Source organism: Corylus avellana, chromosome 5 (assembly GCF_965113065.1).
Source record: "Corylus avellana chromosome 5, dhCorAvel1.hap1.2, whole genome shotgun sequence".
In the NCBI taxonomy this organism is placed as follows: Eukaryota; Viridiplantae; Streptophyta; class Magnoliopsida; order Fagales; family Betulaceae; genus Corylus; species Corylus avellana.
The window spans coordinates 1,871,223-1,887,336 of record NC_142494.1 but is presented as its reverse complement, the minus strand read 5'-3'; the positions used below and the strand labels follow the sequence as shown (position 1 = coordinate 1,887,336).

Genomic DNA, 16,114 nt, shown 5'->3' with positions numbered 1-16,114 from the left:
AAATACATTTTTTTTGTTAATTTTAAAAAAATTAAATAGGTGCCACGTGTTAACATCTAATTGGTCCACGTGTCAGTCTTAACGGTCAACTAACGGATGAACTAAATTGGTCCTTTATCAAAACCTCAGGCGGGTCCTGTGATAAAAGTGAAACCCCAGGGGAGAAAAAATAAAGTTGTTAAACCCTAAGGAGGTCTGAGGTATTTAACCCTATTTAAAATTGTAATATTAATCTTGACCGTCCATAATGCATACCGTAAGAACATAACAATCAAACCACGTGTTCCATCCGCTGTTCCTTCTCCTCCGTAACCCTTAGCCACCATTTTATTTCTTCAAATTCCTTTGTATCATTTCTTCTGTAAATCCAGCTTCTCTACTGTTTCTCTACCCCTTCTTCCTCCTTTAGCTCGTGACAGCGAGGAGAGGATGTGGAGGTCAGTGGTGGCAAGAGCTGCTCTCTCAAGACAGGCAGCAGCACGGAGCTTCTGTGCAACCCAAAACCCCAAGGTACTTTCTTCCTCTAAAACCCTTACACAAGCTGATTTTGACTCACATCTCACTGAAGCGGGGCAGTCTTCGGTGGGTTTTGGCGAAAATGGTGATACCCAGCTGGAGATTTTTTCCGATGGAGTTGAGATTCCTGGGGTTTTAGATAGGGATGCCCAGTTGGATAGTTCTGCCTCTGGGGATGACGTTTTTGGGGACTCAGAGCAATCTGTTCATGCTCAGTGGGATAGTTTTGCCACTGAGGGTGAAAATAGTGATGATCAGATTGAAACTGTTGCCTCTGGGGATGGAGTGGGGGAGGTTTTCGAGATTGATATGGAGCAGTTGGAGAGTTTGTTGTCTCTACTACAAAGTAGTGTTGATGGGTCTTTGGAGTCAAGTCTTGATGTCATGGGTTTGACTCTACATGAGGAGTTTGTGGTGAAAGTGCTTGAAACCCCAGTTGTTTTGGGGGAGAATTTGATTAGATTTTTCAAGTGGGGTATGAAGGAGAAACCCGAGTTTAAGGTAACTACCCGTGTCGTGTATGCCCTTGCTCACGCTGTATGTAGTAATCTTAAGAGGAAAGATGCATATGCTTTGTGGGATTTGATTAAGGAGATAGGTGAGAAGGAGAATGGTTTATTGAATGTGGAGATTCTCAATGAGTTGATAGCTTTGCTTTCGAAGTTGGGTAAAGGGAAGGCAGCATTAGAGGTGTTTAACAAGTTCGGGGATTTTGGGTGTGTCCCAAATGTTGATACATATTATTTCACGATTGAAGCACTGTGTAGACGATCAATTTTTGATTGGGCTTGGTCTGTTTGTGAGAAGATGCTCGGTGCAGGAAGCTTGCCTGAGAATGAGAAAGTTGGTAAGATCATATCTTGGTTTTGTAAGGGGAGAGATGCTAAGGATGCCCATTCGGTTTATTTGTTGGCGAAGGAAAAGAACCAGTACCCTCCTCGCTCTTCTGTTAATTTTTTGATCAGTTCGCTCTGTAGGAAGGATGAAACTGTGAAATTAGCTTTGGAAATTTTGGATGACTTTTCCGGAGAAGCACGGAAATATGCGATTAAGCCATTTTCCACTGTGATTCATGGTTTGTGCAGGATGAGAGATGTCGATGGGGCAAAACAGTTGCTTTCTAAGATGATTGCAGAGGGCCCGCCCCCGGGAAATGCAGTTTTCAATTTGGTTATCAATGGCTATTCCAAGGCTGGAGATTTGGGAGAGGCTATAGAGATTAAGAAGCTGATGGAGAGTAGGGGATTAAAACCAGATGTGTACACTTATACTGTTATATTGAGTGGTTACGCAAATGGTGGTCAGATGGAGGAGGCCTGTGAAGTCCTTTTAGAGGCAAAAAAGAATCATTCTAAGCTGAGCCCTGTGACATACCATACTCTCATTCGTGGGTATTGTAAACTTGAAGAGTTTGACAAGGCTTTGAAGTTGTTGGGTGAGATGAATGATTTCGGGGTTCAACCTAATGTTGATGAATACAATAAGTTGATCCAATCTCTTTGCCTTAAGGCTTTAGATTGGGAAACAGCAGAGAAGCTGCTAGAGGAAATGAAAGAAAAGGGTTTGTATCTCAATGGGATCACAAGGGGTCTTGTAAGAGCAGTCAAGGAGATGGAAGAGGAGGAGCTGGTGCTGGGTTAACAAGTGTAGAGGCCGAAAGTGTTAGCTGGTTGTTGGAACATGATATGAAGATCCTGATAGGCCAGTTTTGTAGGGTTTTTCTTTTTTCACCCTTCTTTTTCCATGACATAAAAGAGTGGAGCTTTGTGCCGACTTCTTTGAAGGCATATATTCTTTTTCATCAATCAAATTGACAAAGAAGCTTCATTTATTTTTCTTTCTCTTTTGTTGAGTCAGTTTTTGTGTCTTTTTGCTTACATTCTCATGGGAAGCCTTCCTATGTACGTGAGGGATATCCCTTCTACAAGTTATAGAAGCAATGGCTGTGGTTGCATTGCACTAATGCAAATTTCAAACTTTTGTTTAATTTATTTCTCTTCATTACAAATAAAGCTGTCTATAATTCCTGTAATCTTGTTTTCTATTACTAGAATTGAAAAATGGATCGAGACCCAGAGGGCACACATGTTGAGCCAATTATTCACACAAATTTAGTCCACTGTGAGAGGTCCACTAAGACGAAAATTAAAGCAAGTGAATGAAACAGTAAAGTAACATCTTAGGCATGTTTGATAAGAGATTTCTAGGGATGCTCCCGAGACAGTAATTTTAGGACACCTAGAATGACAATATCCTCCTCTGGGTTATATATACATGACTTGCTCGTACGTATATTTTATCAGTCCCATGCTTTGTTTCTCATGAATGAACAATCTTAACAAACTCCTTGTATTTTCATCTATTGGAAATATATGCAGCTTCTCATTCTACAAAGATAATCATTTGCTTATACTTCAGAAGTAATGAGGCCGTAATGTACATGTGAATTTTATTGGATTTTCTTGGTTGGCATATATTGTAATCTAAAATCCTTGCCAAATCTATTGTCTTGGATAGCATTTGGTCCCTAACTTAATTCAGAGGGGAGAGATTGACGTGGGTCTAGAGAGGTTTGATTTTTTAATAAAAAATCTGGAGGAAAGGAGTGGGTACACAAGGTCTGGCGGGGCGTGCGTGTGCGGTATGGCAGGAGGGGGCTCTCTCAAGCAAGGGGAGGCCCAGCCCAAGAAGATTAACTTGGAGGTTAGGGAGTTGGAGGGGGTGGATGGGTCTAAGGGGAAAGAACAATGGCCCAAGAGAAAGTTTAAGGGAAAGAAGAAGGTGGTGGCTGTGTATAGGCGTAGGAAGATGGGCCTGGGTCTTGGTCAGTCCAGCCCAAGCACGTCTGGTCCAGAAGGGGCTAGACCTAAGGGAGCGCCGGAGGTGTTTAACACGATCAGCTTGCAGGAGGGATGCCGAAGGTCTCCGGCAGGTGACCCAGGTGCATCGTCGTCGGCGGCAGGAGGGATGCAGTCAGAGGTGAGTCCGCCGGCTACAGTGAACTTTTCTGGTGATGGTCCCGGTGAGCTTCCTGGTGGCAGAGAAGCGGCAAGTCTGGCCGGAATTAGCTGCTGCACGCCGGCGAGAGTTTTTCCGTGCCAGACAATGCCGGAGATGCCGTCGGAGGTTGTCGCCGGCGAGTCAGAGATGGCCGGCGAGTGTCTCAGTGCTCCGACGATCGTGATTTCGGACGAGGGGGAGTTTCGGTCGAGCCAGACAAGGCCGGAGGGGCCATTTTTGGTAGCTGCCGGTGAGGAAATTGAGTGGGCCGAGTCTGGGGAGACATCTGGAGCTGTTGGAGTACCGGGGATGGTGGTTTTGGGCGGTGGGGATACTGTTTGGCACCAGAAGTTGCCGGTGATGATTGGTACAGTAGGTGAGGGCAGTGAGGTGGTTCCTTGGTGTGGCGGTGAAGTGCTCCAGGTTGTCGGTCAAGCTAGTGGGGGAATGGGTCAAGAGCAAGAACTAAGGATTTCTGGTGGGCTACATATTTGGGATGATGATCCTTCAATTATTGGATTCCGGTGTTCAGGCTTGGTTGAGTCTAGAGAGGCTGGGCAGGAGGTGGTAGCTAAGAGTTGTGGGGGTGAAGTCACTGATGATGATAGGAGTAAGGAAGACGGGAGGGCAGAGGAGTGTGGAACAGAGGGGCCTTCGCCGTTGAACAGCTATGGTCCTAATTCAGGGGATGCAGCAGGCTTTTCCGATTGGGTTATTCAGTGTGCCAATGAGATATATCCGATCGTGGGGATTTCGTTTGCCGGTCATAAGCTGCAGTTGTTAGCATTGTTAAATTCTCTAGAAGAGGAGCGCCGAAATAATGGGATGGTATCTACTTCTAGTAGCGGCACTAAGGGTAAAAGGGAGATAAGAAATTTGGAGTGTTCGGTGAATTATGATGCCAGAAGTGGGAGCTCGATTCGGGGAAGCAGGAAAGGGAGGGGGAATGTAGTTGTGTTATGAAGATAAACATTATCTCTTGGAATGTGAGAGGGTTGAATAAGAGGGATAAGCGCTTAAGGGTGAGTAATTTACTTAGGGATTGGAATGCAGATGTTGTGTGTCTTCAAGAAACCAAGATTCAGGGTATGTCTAGAAGCATTGTTCGCAGTTTATGGCGGCGAAATCATGTGGATTGGTGCTGTTTGGATTCTAATGGGGCCTCGGGAGGTATTTTAATCATGTGGGATACTAGGGTGGTGGAGAAGATTGACGTCTGTATAGGGGATTTTACCTTGGCTTTGTCTTTCAGGAACGTGGCAGATCTCTCTGTGTGGGCGTTTGCAGGGATGTATGGTCCGAATATTGATAGGGATAGAAGGCTCCTTTGGGATGAGTTGGCTGGCGTGCTTAGTTGGTAGAACTTGCCATGGTGTATTGGGGAGATTTCAATGTTACTCGATTCCCTAGTGAAAGATCGGGTGGAGCTCGTCTGGATTCTGCTATGATGGGTTTCTCAGATTTTATTTCTGAACAAGGGCTTATGGACCTTCCCCTTGTAGGGGGTGTTTGTACTTGGTCGGTCTCTCAAGACCCTCCGCTATGGTCTAGGATTGATCGGTTTCTTGTTTCTCCATAGTTGGAAGCCTGGTTTCCAGGGGTGAGGCAGAAAAGGCTTCCACGTCTTTGCTCGGATCATTTCCCAATTATGCTTGAGTTGGGGGAGATTTCCCAGGGGAAAAGGCCTTTCAGGTTTGAGAATATGTGGCTTAAAGAGGAAGGGTTTGTTGCCTTAGTGAAACAATGGTGGGATTCTTATGAGTTCCAAGGTACGTCGAGCTTTGTTCTTGTTCGCAAACTCAAGGCCTTGAAGCTGAATTTGAAGACTTGGAATGAGGAGGTGTTTGGTAACATTGAGAGGAATAAGAGGACTCTTCTTGAAGATCTTCGGGTGTTTGATGAGCACGAAGAAAGTAGGGCGTTGAATGTGGAGGAATTAGCGAGGAAGGCCGAGGTTGTTCAAGAATTAGAGAAGTGTACTCTTATGGAGGAGATAAGTTGGAGACAGAAATCGAGGGTGTCTTGGTTAAAGGAAGGGGACAAGTGCACTAAATTCTTTCATTCCATAGCCAACTCTAATAGAAGGTATAATTCGATAGAGAATCTTATGATTGGGGATAATCTTTCTTCAAATCAGGATGAGATTAGAGAGCACATTGTGGATTTCTACCAAAAGCTCTTTGCTGAACAACGCAGTTGGAGGCCTTTGGTAGATGGTATCTCCTTGGATTCCATCTCGGAGGGAGAGGCCAGCTGGTTGGAGAGAGAGTTTGAAGAGGAAGAGGTTAGAAAGGTCGTGTTTAAGATGAATGGCAACAAGGTTTCGGGCCCCGATGGTTTTTCTATGGCATTCTTCCAAGCTTGTTGGGATGTGGTGAGGGAGGACATTATGAGGGTCTTCAGTGCTTTCCATGCTGGCGGGATGTTTGTTAAGAGCCTCAACGCTTCGTTCATTTCGCTTATTCCGAAGATTCCAGGTGCCATCAACCTTAAAGATTTTCGCCCGATTAGCCTTGTAGGAGGTATGTACAAAATTATTGCCAAGGTTTTAGCAAATAGATTGAAGGTTGTGTTGGACAAGATTATCTCCAAGTCGCAAAATGCTTTCATCAAAGGTAGACAGATTCTAGATCCTATCTTGATTGCTAATGAATGCCTTGGTAGTAGGTTGAGATCTGGGGAGCCAGGGGTCATTTGCAAAATGGATTTGGAAAAAGCCTACGATCATGTGAATTGGGGCTTCTTGATGTATTTGCTAAGAAGGTGTGGTTTTGGAGGGGTTTGGTGTTCTTGGATTCAACATTGCATTTCCTCGGTGCGGTTCTCGATTATGGTAAATGGGTCTCCTAAAGGTTTTTTTAGTAGCTCCAGGGGGTTGAGACAAGGGGATCCACTCTCTCCTTTGCTTTTCGTGTTTGTGATGAAGGTTCTGAGTAGGATGATTTCGGCGGCGGTTCATGGGGGGTTGTTAGAAGGCTTCAAAATCGGCAACACTACAGTCTCTCATCTTTTATTTGCCGACGACACCTTGATGTTCTGCAATGCTAGGCCTGCCCAGCTACGCTACTTGCGGAGTTTGTTCTTGTTGTTTGAAGCTGCTTCTGGGTTGAAGGTTAATTTGGCTAAATCGATGATTATTCCGGTGGGGAATGTGGAGCAAGTGGCTTCGTTAGCCGGTATTTTAGGGTGTGAGGCAGCTCCTTTGCCAGTGAAGTACCTTGGTCTCCCGTTGGGAGGCTCTTATAAGTCCAAGCATATTTGGGATGGAGTGATTGAGAAGATTGAACATCGGTTGGCCAGCTGGAAAATGTTGTATTTGTCGAAAGGGGGTAGGGTCACCCTTATTAAGAGCACTCTTGCTAACCTGCCCACCTATTATTTGTCTCTTTTTCCTATTCCGGTGAGTGTTGCTAAGCGTATTGAGAAGCTTCAACGCAATTTTCTTTGGGGAGGGATAGGCGAAGAGTTCAAATACCACTTGGTGAAGTGGTCGCAGGTTTGCACTCCGATCAAGGAAGGAGGGTTGGGGATCAGGAACTTATTGGTCTTCAACCGCGCTCTTTTGGGGAAATGGTTGTGGCGCTATGGGGTGGAAAGAGAAGCTTGGTGGAGAGTTGTGATAGATGCGAAGTTTGGAAGCTTGTGGGGCGGGTGGTGTTCGGTTGAGCCTGGAGGAGCTTCTCGGGTAGGGTTATGGAAGAATATTAGGAAAGGGTGGGAAACTTTCAAAGGCTTTACGAGATATGCAGTGGGGGATGGGTCTAGGATTAGCTTTTGGCATGATTGGTGGTGTGGAGATTCAGCTCTCAAGATAGCTTTCCCGATCCTTTATAGTATTGCTTGTGCGAAGGAAGCCTCAGTTGCGGATAATGTGGAGATGCTAGGGGGGTCCAACCAGTGGAACGTGAGCTTCTCGAGGGAGGCTCATGATTGGGAGGTGGAGGCCTTTGCCTCCTTTTTCCAGGTTTTACATTCTACAGGAGTGAGAAGAGGGTCGGAAGATAGATTATGGTGGACCCCTTCCAAAAGAGGTTCGTTCAAGGTCAAATCTCTCTTTCTCTCCTTAGCATGCTCGGAAGGGAGGAGGTTCCCCTGGAAGAGTGTGTGGCGGACTCAGGCTCCTCCAAGGGCAGATTTTTTTGCGTGGTCGGCGGCTTGGGGGAAAATTTTGACCCTAGATAACCTCAGAAAGAGAAATGTGATTGTGGTAAACAGATGTTGGATGTGTAAGAAGAGTGAGGAGACAGTTGATCATCTTCTTATCCATTGTGAGGTGGCGTCTGCTTTGTGGAGTGCCTTTTTTGGCCGCTTTGGGTTATCTTGGGTGATGCCTGGTCGGGTTTTTGAGTTGCTAGCCTGTTGGTGGTCTGCAGGTAGAGGGGAGAGTGCTGCAGTTTGGAAGATGGTGCCTATTTGCTTTTTTTGGTGTCTTTGGAGAGAGAGAAATAATAGGTGCTTCGAGGATGTGGAGAGGTCTTTCGAGGACTTTTTATCCTATTGTTTCCATACTCTGTATCTTTGGACTGTAGCGTTTGTTTTCCCGATTTCGGTTAGCTTTGATGATTTCCTTGTATGTTTTTCCCTTTCTAGTTAGGTGTTCCTCCTTGTATACTTCCAGTGTACTTAGGGGCGCCGTTCGCTTTTAATAAAACCAGCTACTTACTTATCAAAAAAAAAAAAAACTTAATTCAGTTGTTACCTGACTGGATTCAAAGTGGACTTCCTGGTTGGAGCTAATGTCCTGTTGTGTTTGCATGGTTTATTTGCCATCACTTATGATCTATGAGCATATGTTGGTCTTCTATGTTATTGTTATGTGGAGTGTCTTTTTAATTTAAATACAGTCTATACCCCCTCTTTGCTCTGGTTTGAAGCTGTTTTGCCATTATTATACCTGCTCACCATATAGGTCTAATAATACTGGTGAACACAGATGAAGGTTAAAAAGTCATGAATCAAGACTTTTTTGGTGTATGCAATTTACCAATAAAAAGAAAAACAAAAAGGTAGTTTTATGGAATCTTGACTATTTAGGACAAGAAAACTACAATAAATTATAGAAGCCAAATACATAACAGATCAATAAAGAACTCTATCCTCAACAGCAAACCAAAGAATGTCCTTTTCACAAGCCCGGGGGAATTTCTTGCTGATGGAGGAAGCTAGCGGGAAAGCTGGTAGTAAAGCTAGTTGTAGCGGCCCATGGTGGATGTTGTGGGTGCAGCTAAAGGCACCCATATTGATCTTAGTTTCTGACCTACTTCTAAAGGAGTTGGGAGACTAAGAGATAACATAACTAGCAGTAGAGGAGTCCGCTTCAAAGACTATATGGCAAATAACATGAAGGGCAAAGTTTTTTGTGTCTCAGATCTAGATATGGAATTTTCTATGAGCCAAAAGAGCTCCACAAAAAGAAAGTCGGAAGGGCTGGGATAGAGGAGATCAGCTGCAAGAGACCGAAAGAATGTCGGTGCGTGTAGCCCACACGCGCCACAACAGCACCTGGGGTGCACACGTCGGATTAGGGATCAGCAAAGGGTGGAGGAGAGGTGCGTAAATGGTGGAGATGGAGGGAGCGCAGTAGATTTGACATCCAATACCCATACAAAAGAGTAGGAAAACTAAATGAGGAGAAAAGGAAAAAACAAAAAAGAGAAGCTCTTCCCTCTTCCCTAACTGAGATTTGGAGGCGCGTTGTCTGTTTTTCTCCTTCCCATATGATATCAGTCAAATTATTCTTTTTTACCATTTACCTCATAAAAGTAAGGAACTTCTAGGCCAGTGCCCTACCATGTCTTGTTCCATGAGATTGGTTTCTCTCCTGATGACTTGCAAAATTTGATCCACTCACTATCATATGTGTAAGCTTTCAAACTTTAGGGACAAAGTTTTCCTCTAATTTAGGTTCGAGAAAATTCTTCCAACTTTAAAAATGCATATGAGAATCACGAGGTATATGTCAATTAATAGATTCTTCCAACCCAATTTAGAAAAAAAAATCCTTATCCAAACTCTAATGAGGTCATGTGACATGGTTCCAATAACCTTTCAATTAAAGTTATTGTACATTTTTGACTTATTTCAGGTACCAAAGGAAAATTGCAATTTCAATTGGTAATTTCATTACATTTATGCTTGTTGAATAATGTATCTTTCACCAAGGATAATACAGAATTTACTTTACTAGTTGCTTGCTTTTATTTCTCCACCTCACTATCATTTTCATTCTCCAGTGGCACTGATACATTATGCCCACCTTGCTGCATATCAGATAGGCCAGTTTATGAAGTTCAAAGATCCATCAGAAACCTCCTCGGGATGTGTCACTTCTGTAGGGAGTACACCATTTTCAGAGCTCTCCCTAGGTTGCATGAGAATGTTCGGAGTTCCATGTTCTTCTATGAGGTAGTGCTGACAAATTTTCACAAATATTGCTCTTTTTATAAGATTTACCTAAAAGATAGGCATAGGTGTATACTCGCAGATAAGCAACCCAATTATCTTCAGGCGTGGTGGAGATAGGTACACATATGCACAAGCAACGTTTTGGTTTAGTTATGGACAAGTTTAGATGCCTTACATATGAAATGTGTACTATTTTGCCAGGTTCGAGATTCTTTACAATTATCCGTCGCAATCACCAGTCCAATCAAGCAAAAAGTTAAGAGCATTTTGTTCAAGTAGGTATAGGGCTGGAAAAACGGGTAATCGGGTAGACCCGATTAGGACCCGTTAAGACTCGCGACCCGATTACCCGAAACACGAACACGACCCGTTTAGCTAAACGGGTTAGCGGGTCTGGCACGATTATAACACGAAATATCCGGGTAACCCGACACGACCCGCTTAACCCGTTTAGCATAACCGGGTCATATCGGGTAGACACGACACGACCCAACCTGACCCGTTTTTTTAAAAAAAAAACCTTAATCAAAATTGAAAAAAAATAATTTAATAAAGGGATCTCTTAGGCCAAAGAACTAGTCAAATTTATCATAACCATCCAAGAAGAATAAAAATTTTTAAAAGAGAATGTTTTAATATATAAATAATGATTTAAAAGATAATGTTTTAATATATAGACCCACATAGAAAAAGTAACGGAAAAACAAGGAATAGGCCAGTGAAGTGAAAACTGTGAAGTCGTGAAGTGAAGAGTGAAATGAAGCCGTGAGTGAGTCAATAAGTGTTAGAGTTAACTTAGTTAAAACTTAGACATAAGTTTTTTTATTAAAAATAATAATAATAATAATAAATAATAATAATAATAAATTAAATGGCGGGTCAATCGGGTGACCCGCCAGACCCGATTGACCCGCCAGACCTGGTTGACCCGATTGACCCGCCAGACCCATTTATTAAACGTGTCTGGCGGGTCGACCCGCGGACTCAACAGGTCAACCCGCCAGACACGAATTTAATCGTGTCTTAATCGGGTTGACCCGATTAAGACCCGAACCCAATAAGCCTAAACTCAATACCTGTTAACTTCGTGTCGTGTTCATGTCGGGTTCGCGGGTCGTGTCAAAATTGTTAGCCCTAAGTAGGTAAGCCTTATCGAGACTTCTTACAATTGCAATCAGGCAGGCTACAATTCAAACAGAAAATTATAGTTGATCTCATTCTTTCTTGCCAAGAAGTTAGGAAATACTCGATTCAAACTGTGTAATTCTCTAATTCTGCATATCTTTAGTGCTTTATCTTCATTGCATTATCGTTTAATTTAAAGTTTTTTCATGGTTATGCAAGAGGTATGGACCTTTGCTAATATGGTTTTTGCTCTACCTGGTCTAACCGACTAAATCAGGACCATGTAAATTTATGAAAAAACATATAATTATTGAGATATGTTATAGTGTAATAAAAAAATTATCTTTGGCCCATAAAAGTCTTAGGTAGCAAGAGGTCATAAGTCCATCAGTAAGTTGGGGCTACAATAATTATGGATGGAGCCTATGACATCTTGCCACATAAAACTTTTATGGATCAAAAATAATTTTTTTATTTGCACTATATCATTTCTCATAATTATAATAAAAGAAAAAATTTTGAAAACAAATAAATAAATAAATAAAATACAAACCCCCATATCTACGCCTGCTTTATTTGACCCTATGGGCTCCAATAATTGATGTTGCTTTAACTTCCTTGACCAACTGCCAACTGCTTCCTATTAGTCCTAATTATTCTTTTCTTTGTCATGGTCCTCCGTATGGTTTCCTTCCCTTTCCTTCTTTACTTTTTGAAACTTTCCTTCTAATGTCTTGAAACTTTCCTTCTAATACCCAAAAGACTCATTAAATTATCAATCATCCCAAAAATTTTAGTTAACATAACTTAAATTTAGAGCTTAACTTTAAAAAATAATATTAAAATATTAATTAAATGATTAAATTCTTTCAAAATGATTATTACATTTTTCTTGAAAATTAAATTAGTTATATAGTCCATATGGATTATTTTGTTTTAATTAATTAATTAATTAATGGGTGAAGGTTGAAAATGCTAAAGTGAATAACTTGCTTGCTTGTAAAGTCTGTAAAAGTTTCACTATAAATTTCATGGTGGTGGATAGGAAAAGGTCCAAAAGGACCCTCCTATGCATCAACGTAACTTTCAAAAAATACAAACTAAAAATTAAAAAATTAAAAAATTAAAAAAAAAAATTAAAAGGAAAAAAAAAATTAACCACCGACGGAGTGTTAGATATCTGCCACGTGTCCCATAATTGTGCTAGGAATATGATAGAAGCATGGTTAATATCTTCCTTTAGTAATAAAACATGTTCATTGATAGGGAAAGGATTGTCCCATTACATCATCCACCCTTAGAAAAATACATTTTGAATATAAAAGCATAAAGAAAGAATTTAAGTGACAAATTCACCACCACTATCATTGTTTTAAGATATTTTTGAACTTTTTGGCTCTTTCAAACACCAACTCAGTTTTCAGGCTTCTATTGGAGCATATATTTTTGCCCTTAAAATTTAGTTAAATGGGTTGTTTTTATCATAGTTTATGGTACATTTTCTTATTGTAGTATATATATATATATTGTTAGATTTTTCCTTTAGTGATGGAAGGAGTAATTCTAGAAGTTATTCTTGTATTACTTTTGTGTCCTTAAAAAAATGATACGGCTTTTAAAATTATCATTTGATCAACAATTCAATAATGATCAATCACAAGTCCAATTGTGTGATTTTAAGAGCCACATTATTCTTGGAGGGACATAAGAAAAACTTCTAGTATTACTCTGGTAGTAAAAAGGATCTGTATCTCAAAACTAGCAAATCAATGTGGTGGAAAGAAAGGTTAAAATAACAACCAAAGTAGTGGATTTGCTTCGCATTTGAGACAATTGCCAATTTCACACAAATTTTTTGCTATATACTAATATTCAGTTTGTATTTTAATTAGTTTTGATTTTTTTTTTCCTCTATTATTTTTCTTTTAAAAATCAAAATATTAACAAACACTCAAAAATTATTATCAAGTTTATATCATATAGAACACTTTAAAAAACAAAAACAACAAAAGACCTCTAAACAAAAGGAGGAGTGTAGTCTCTCATTCTCATCCAATCTCTTTGTGTTTTTTTACTTGTATTTCAACGTTTTTGCTCCCAACTAAGGATTTTTTATTCCTACTAATATCATTAATTAATTAATTAATTAAGAATACATGTTTGTTGTTAGGGGGGCATTATCCGATCCCATTACATCATCCAAGCTTCCAAACAAAAAAAAGGTCAAAAGCAATAAATATTAAATAATTGAAAAGAAAAAAGCAGTCAAATTAGCCACCGACCGCAGTCAAAACTAGTAGCAGTAAAAAGAAAATATTAAAATAACAGCAAAAATAGTGCATTTGTTTCTCAAACGTGACAAATTGCCAAGTCTACAAAAATTTTGCTGTAGACTGTAGTTCAATAAAAAGACCATTTGTTACTCATAAAAGTCTTAAATGACAAGAGGTTATAGGATTATTAGTGGGTGGAGCTACAACAATTATGAATGGAGTCTATGACCTCTTGCCACGTAGGATTTGTATGAGCAAAAAATGATCTTTTTATTGTATTAGTGAATTAGTTTTGGGTCTGAAATATATAATATGTCATCTGTGACGCTTGTAACCCCGTAACTTTGGTTATAGTTGCTTGTAAGAGCTTTATGCTCATAATTTCTATGAATGAGACTTATATAGATTCCGTTTAATAAAAAAAAAAAAAAAACATTTCTCATTTTAGTTTTTATTTATTCATACTCAATCTTTTTTATTTTTAACTTTATTTTCAATACCCCTTTGCTCCCAACTGACGACTTTTGATGCATTCTAGTTTCTAATATCATTGAGTTGAGACATCTTTATGTTCTTATAATAATAACCCATCGGAAGATCGGTAGTTTAGTCATTCATCAAGCGAGGTCACAAAATTTTACACTAAATTGGGTTGATTTATTTTTTTCTTTTTTCTTTTTTTTTTTTTAATTTTTAAAAATGAAAATCATTTTATTAAACTAATATTAATATTTAAAATATGTGATTCACACATATATTTTTAACAAGACTGACACAGTGTGTGGCATGTGTTCTTAGATATAATTCTCGCTTATATACAACGTCAAAATAATGGACAAATGTGTAGTATATAACATGTGTAATACCCCTGCTCAAAGTGGTATGATATTGTTCGTTTTAGGCCAAGTTTACACGATTTTATTATTGGATTTACTCCCAAAATGCCTCATACTATTTAGAGAGAGTATATTTCATATAAACACATCATCTTTTTCATGCCCAGGTAATGTGAGAGTTACAACATGAGTTTACACATCAACAAAAACAAAAAAAATGCACAAACTCAAGAAAAAACACAATACATTGGATTTTTTCTTTCCTCTTCTCTCTTCTTTTGGTTCATCGAAAATTTTCTTTCCTCCTTTTTCTCTCCCACTTTCTCTTCTCTTTCTCTCCCACCGTGGGTCACCTCTCTCCGACGCTGATTTCCGGTCTTTAGGGTGATAAAATCTCTAAAGGTTTAACCTTTTACTTCTTGGTTTAATTTTGAATCTAAAATCGAATTTTGAGGCATTACAAACGAATTTTGAGGCATTAAAAATAGATTTTGGGCATTAGAAACGGGTTTTGAGGCAGATTTTGGGCAGATTTGAGGCGGGTCACGTCTCAAGCGTCGTGGCGTGGGTCTTCTTGGGTTTGCCGGGTATTTCTCATTTTGATTTGTTGTGGGTATTTCTCATTCAATTTTTGCATGTTTGTTAAATGAATGATGTGGCAAATGGTGATTGGATGCTGTAAAATAGGTGGTTTGCATAGCTACCAGACCATAGGGGCTCTCATATAACGTTATTATTTTAAAAATAAGTAATATGATGTCATTAAAAAAATGGTTTTATAAAAGATATTTTCGTTATTAGTGGGATATCGACGCCGTGTGCGATGAATCACGTCTCAAAAATATATTGTCGTAATTAAATAATAGTTGTACTCCCACTGACACGGCGTCGCTTGAGCCTGTGTAGAAAACCCGAAAGCAAAGGCAAAGTGGAGAGTGGGCAGTCAAATGGTCAGAGTTTAGAACACAAGAAAAAACGTTGACGTATTTGGCGGTGTGTCATTGTGTGCTCAACACGTCCAATTTCCTAGAAAATCACGTGTTTGTGGGACAGACAACTCCTTAGTCCTTACCCATATGTTGTCTCAACCTTCCTTCGGTTGCGTCATGAAGACGCTATTGATTGCCATTGCCATACGTGGCTGACTCTTATTGGGTGTACACCACCTACTTTTGTGACTCTTAATGCAGCAAGTTCCTCCCCCTCCTCCCCTTGTGAAAATGAAGACTGAAGAGCGTCGGGCGGAGGGTTAAAAAAGTATTTGCCTCCTTCTTTGTACCGATTGGCTGACACTTTATTAATTGCTTTTTTAGGGACCCACTTTAGTTTTTGACGGACTCAACAGAAGTGAGAAGACCTTTCTTGTGGCATAATTAAGGTTATTGGACTAGAGTACCCTTCTGATTATTCATAATAAATTGAGATAGACGAAATTTATTAAATTTAGTCTATTAAATTGATATTTGTAATTATAATATGTAATTTTTATGTGTATTGTTTTAAAAAGAAAAATCACTCCAATTACATGGTCGATAATAAGGTTTTAGGTACAATAGAATTAGAGTAATGCTATACATACCACGTTACTATCTCCTAATATTTTATTATGTTGACGTGACATTATTAATTAACATTTAAGTCGATCATTGTTAAAATAGAATAAAAAAGTCAATGATAGATTGACAATTTCAAGTAAGCATAGTTGAATTATTGTGCGATATATAGCATTACTCATTGAATTAATAAGTGTAATACTACTATTCGTACCCATTTATGATTTATCACACCAATTTCATATTAATTGATTTTGCGTGTTTTAAGTGCATTTTCTTTTGTTTTGTTTTAATTTGCTGACATGAGAAGTCACTTAAAACACATCACATCAATCGGTGTGAAATGGATATGAAGAGTAGCATTACTTAATTAATAATAATTTTATATTTTATATAAAATAAAATA

The 16,114-nt window shown here is 39.7% G+C and overlaps 2 protein-coding genes across 2 annotated transcripts; both read left to right on the top strand.

Annotated features, from left to right (window-relative positions):
- Positions 1-256: 256 nt before the first annotated feature.
- Positions 257-2,507, top strand: LOC132180884 (small ribosomal subunit protein mS80 (rPPR6)-like). Its single transcript, XM_059593869.2, has one exon. It carries the CDS (start codon positions 430-432, stop codon positions 2,155-2,157), a length of 1,728 nt encoding a protein of 575 aa, XP_059449852.2. The 5' UTR covers positions 257-429; the 3' UTR covers positions 2,158-2,507.
- Positions 2,508-4,885: 2,378 nt separating this feature from the next.
- LOC132181539 (uncharacterized) lies at positions 4,886-5,894 on the top strand. The gene is made up of 3 exons (XM_088516361.1): positions 4,886-5,027; positions 5,115-5,800; positions 5,877-5,894. Exons 1-3 carry the CDS (start codon positions 4,886-4,888, stop codon positions 5,892-5,894), a joined length of 846 nt encoding a protein of 281 aa, XP_088372487.1.
- Positions 5,895-16,114: the final 10,220 nt, after the last annotated feature.

Bases quoted from the DNA above. Each gene is read 5' to 3' on its own strand.
- LOC132180884 (XM_059593869.2), top strand. From the start codon at position 430: ATGTGGAGGTCAGTGGTGGCAAGAGCTGCTCTCTCAAGACAGGCAGCA.
- LOC132181539 (XM_088516361.1), top strand. From the start codon at position 4,886: ATGGTGTATTGGGGAGATTTCAATGTTACTCGATTCCCTAGTGAAAGA. The intron at 5,028-5,114 runs GTACTTGGTCGG...CCTGGTTTCCAG, and splicing joins TCCCCTTGTAGGGGGTGTTT to GGGTGAGGCAGAAAAGGCTT.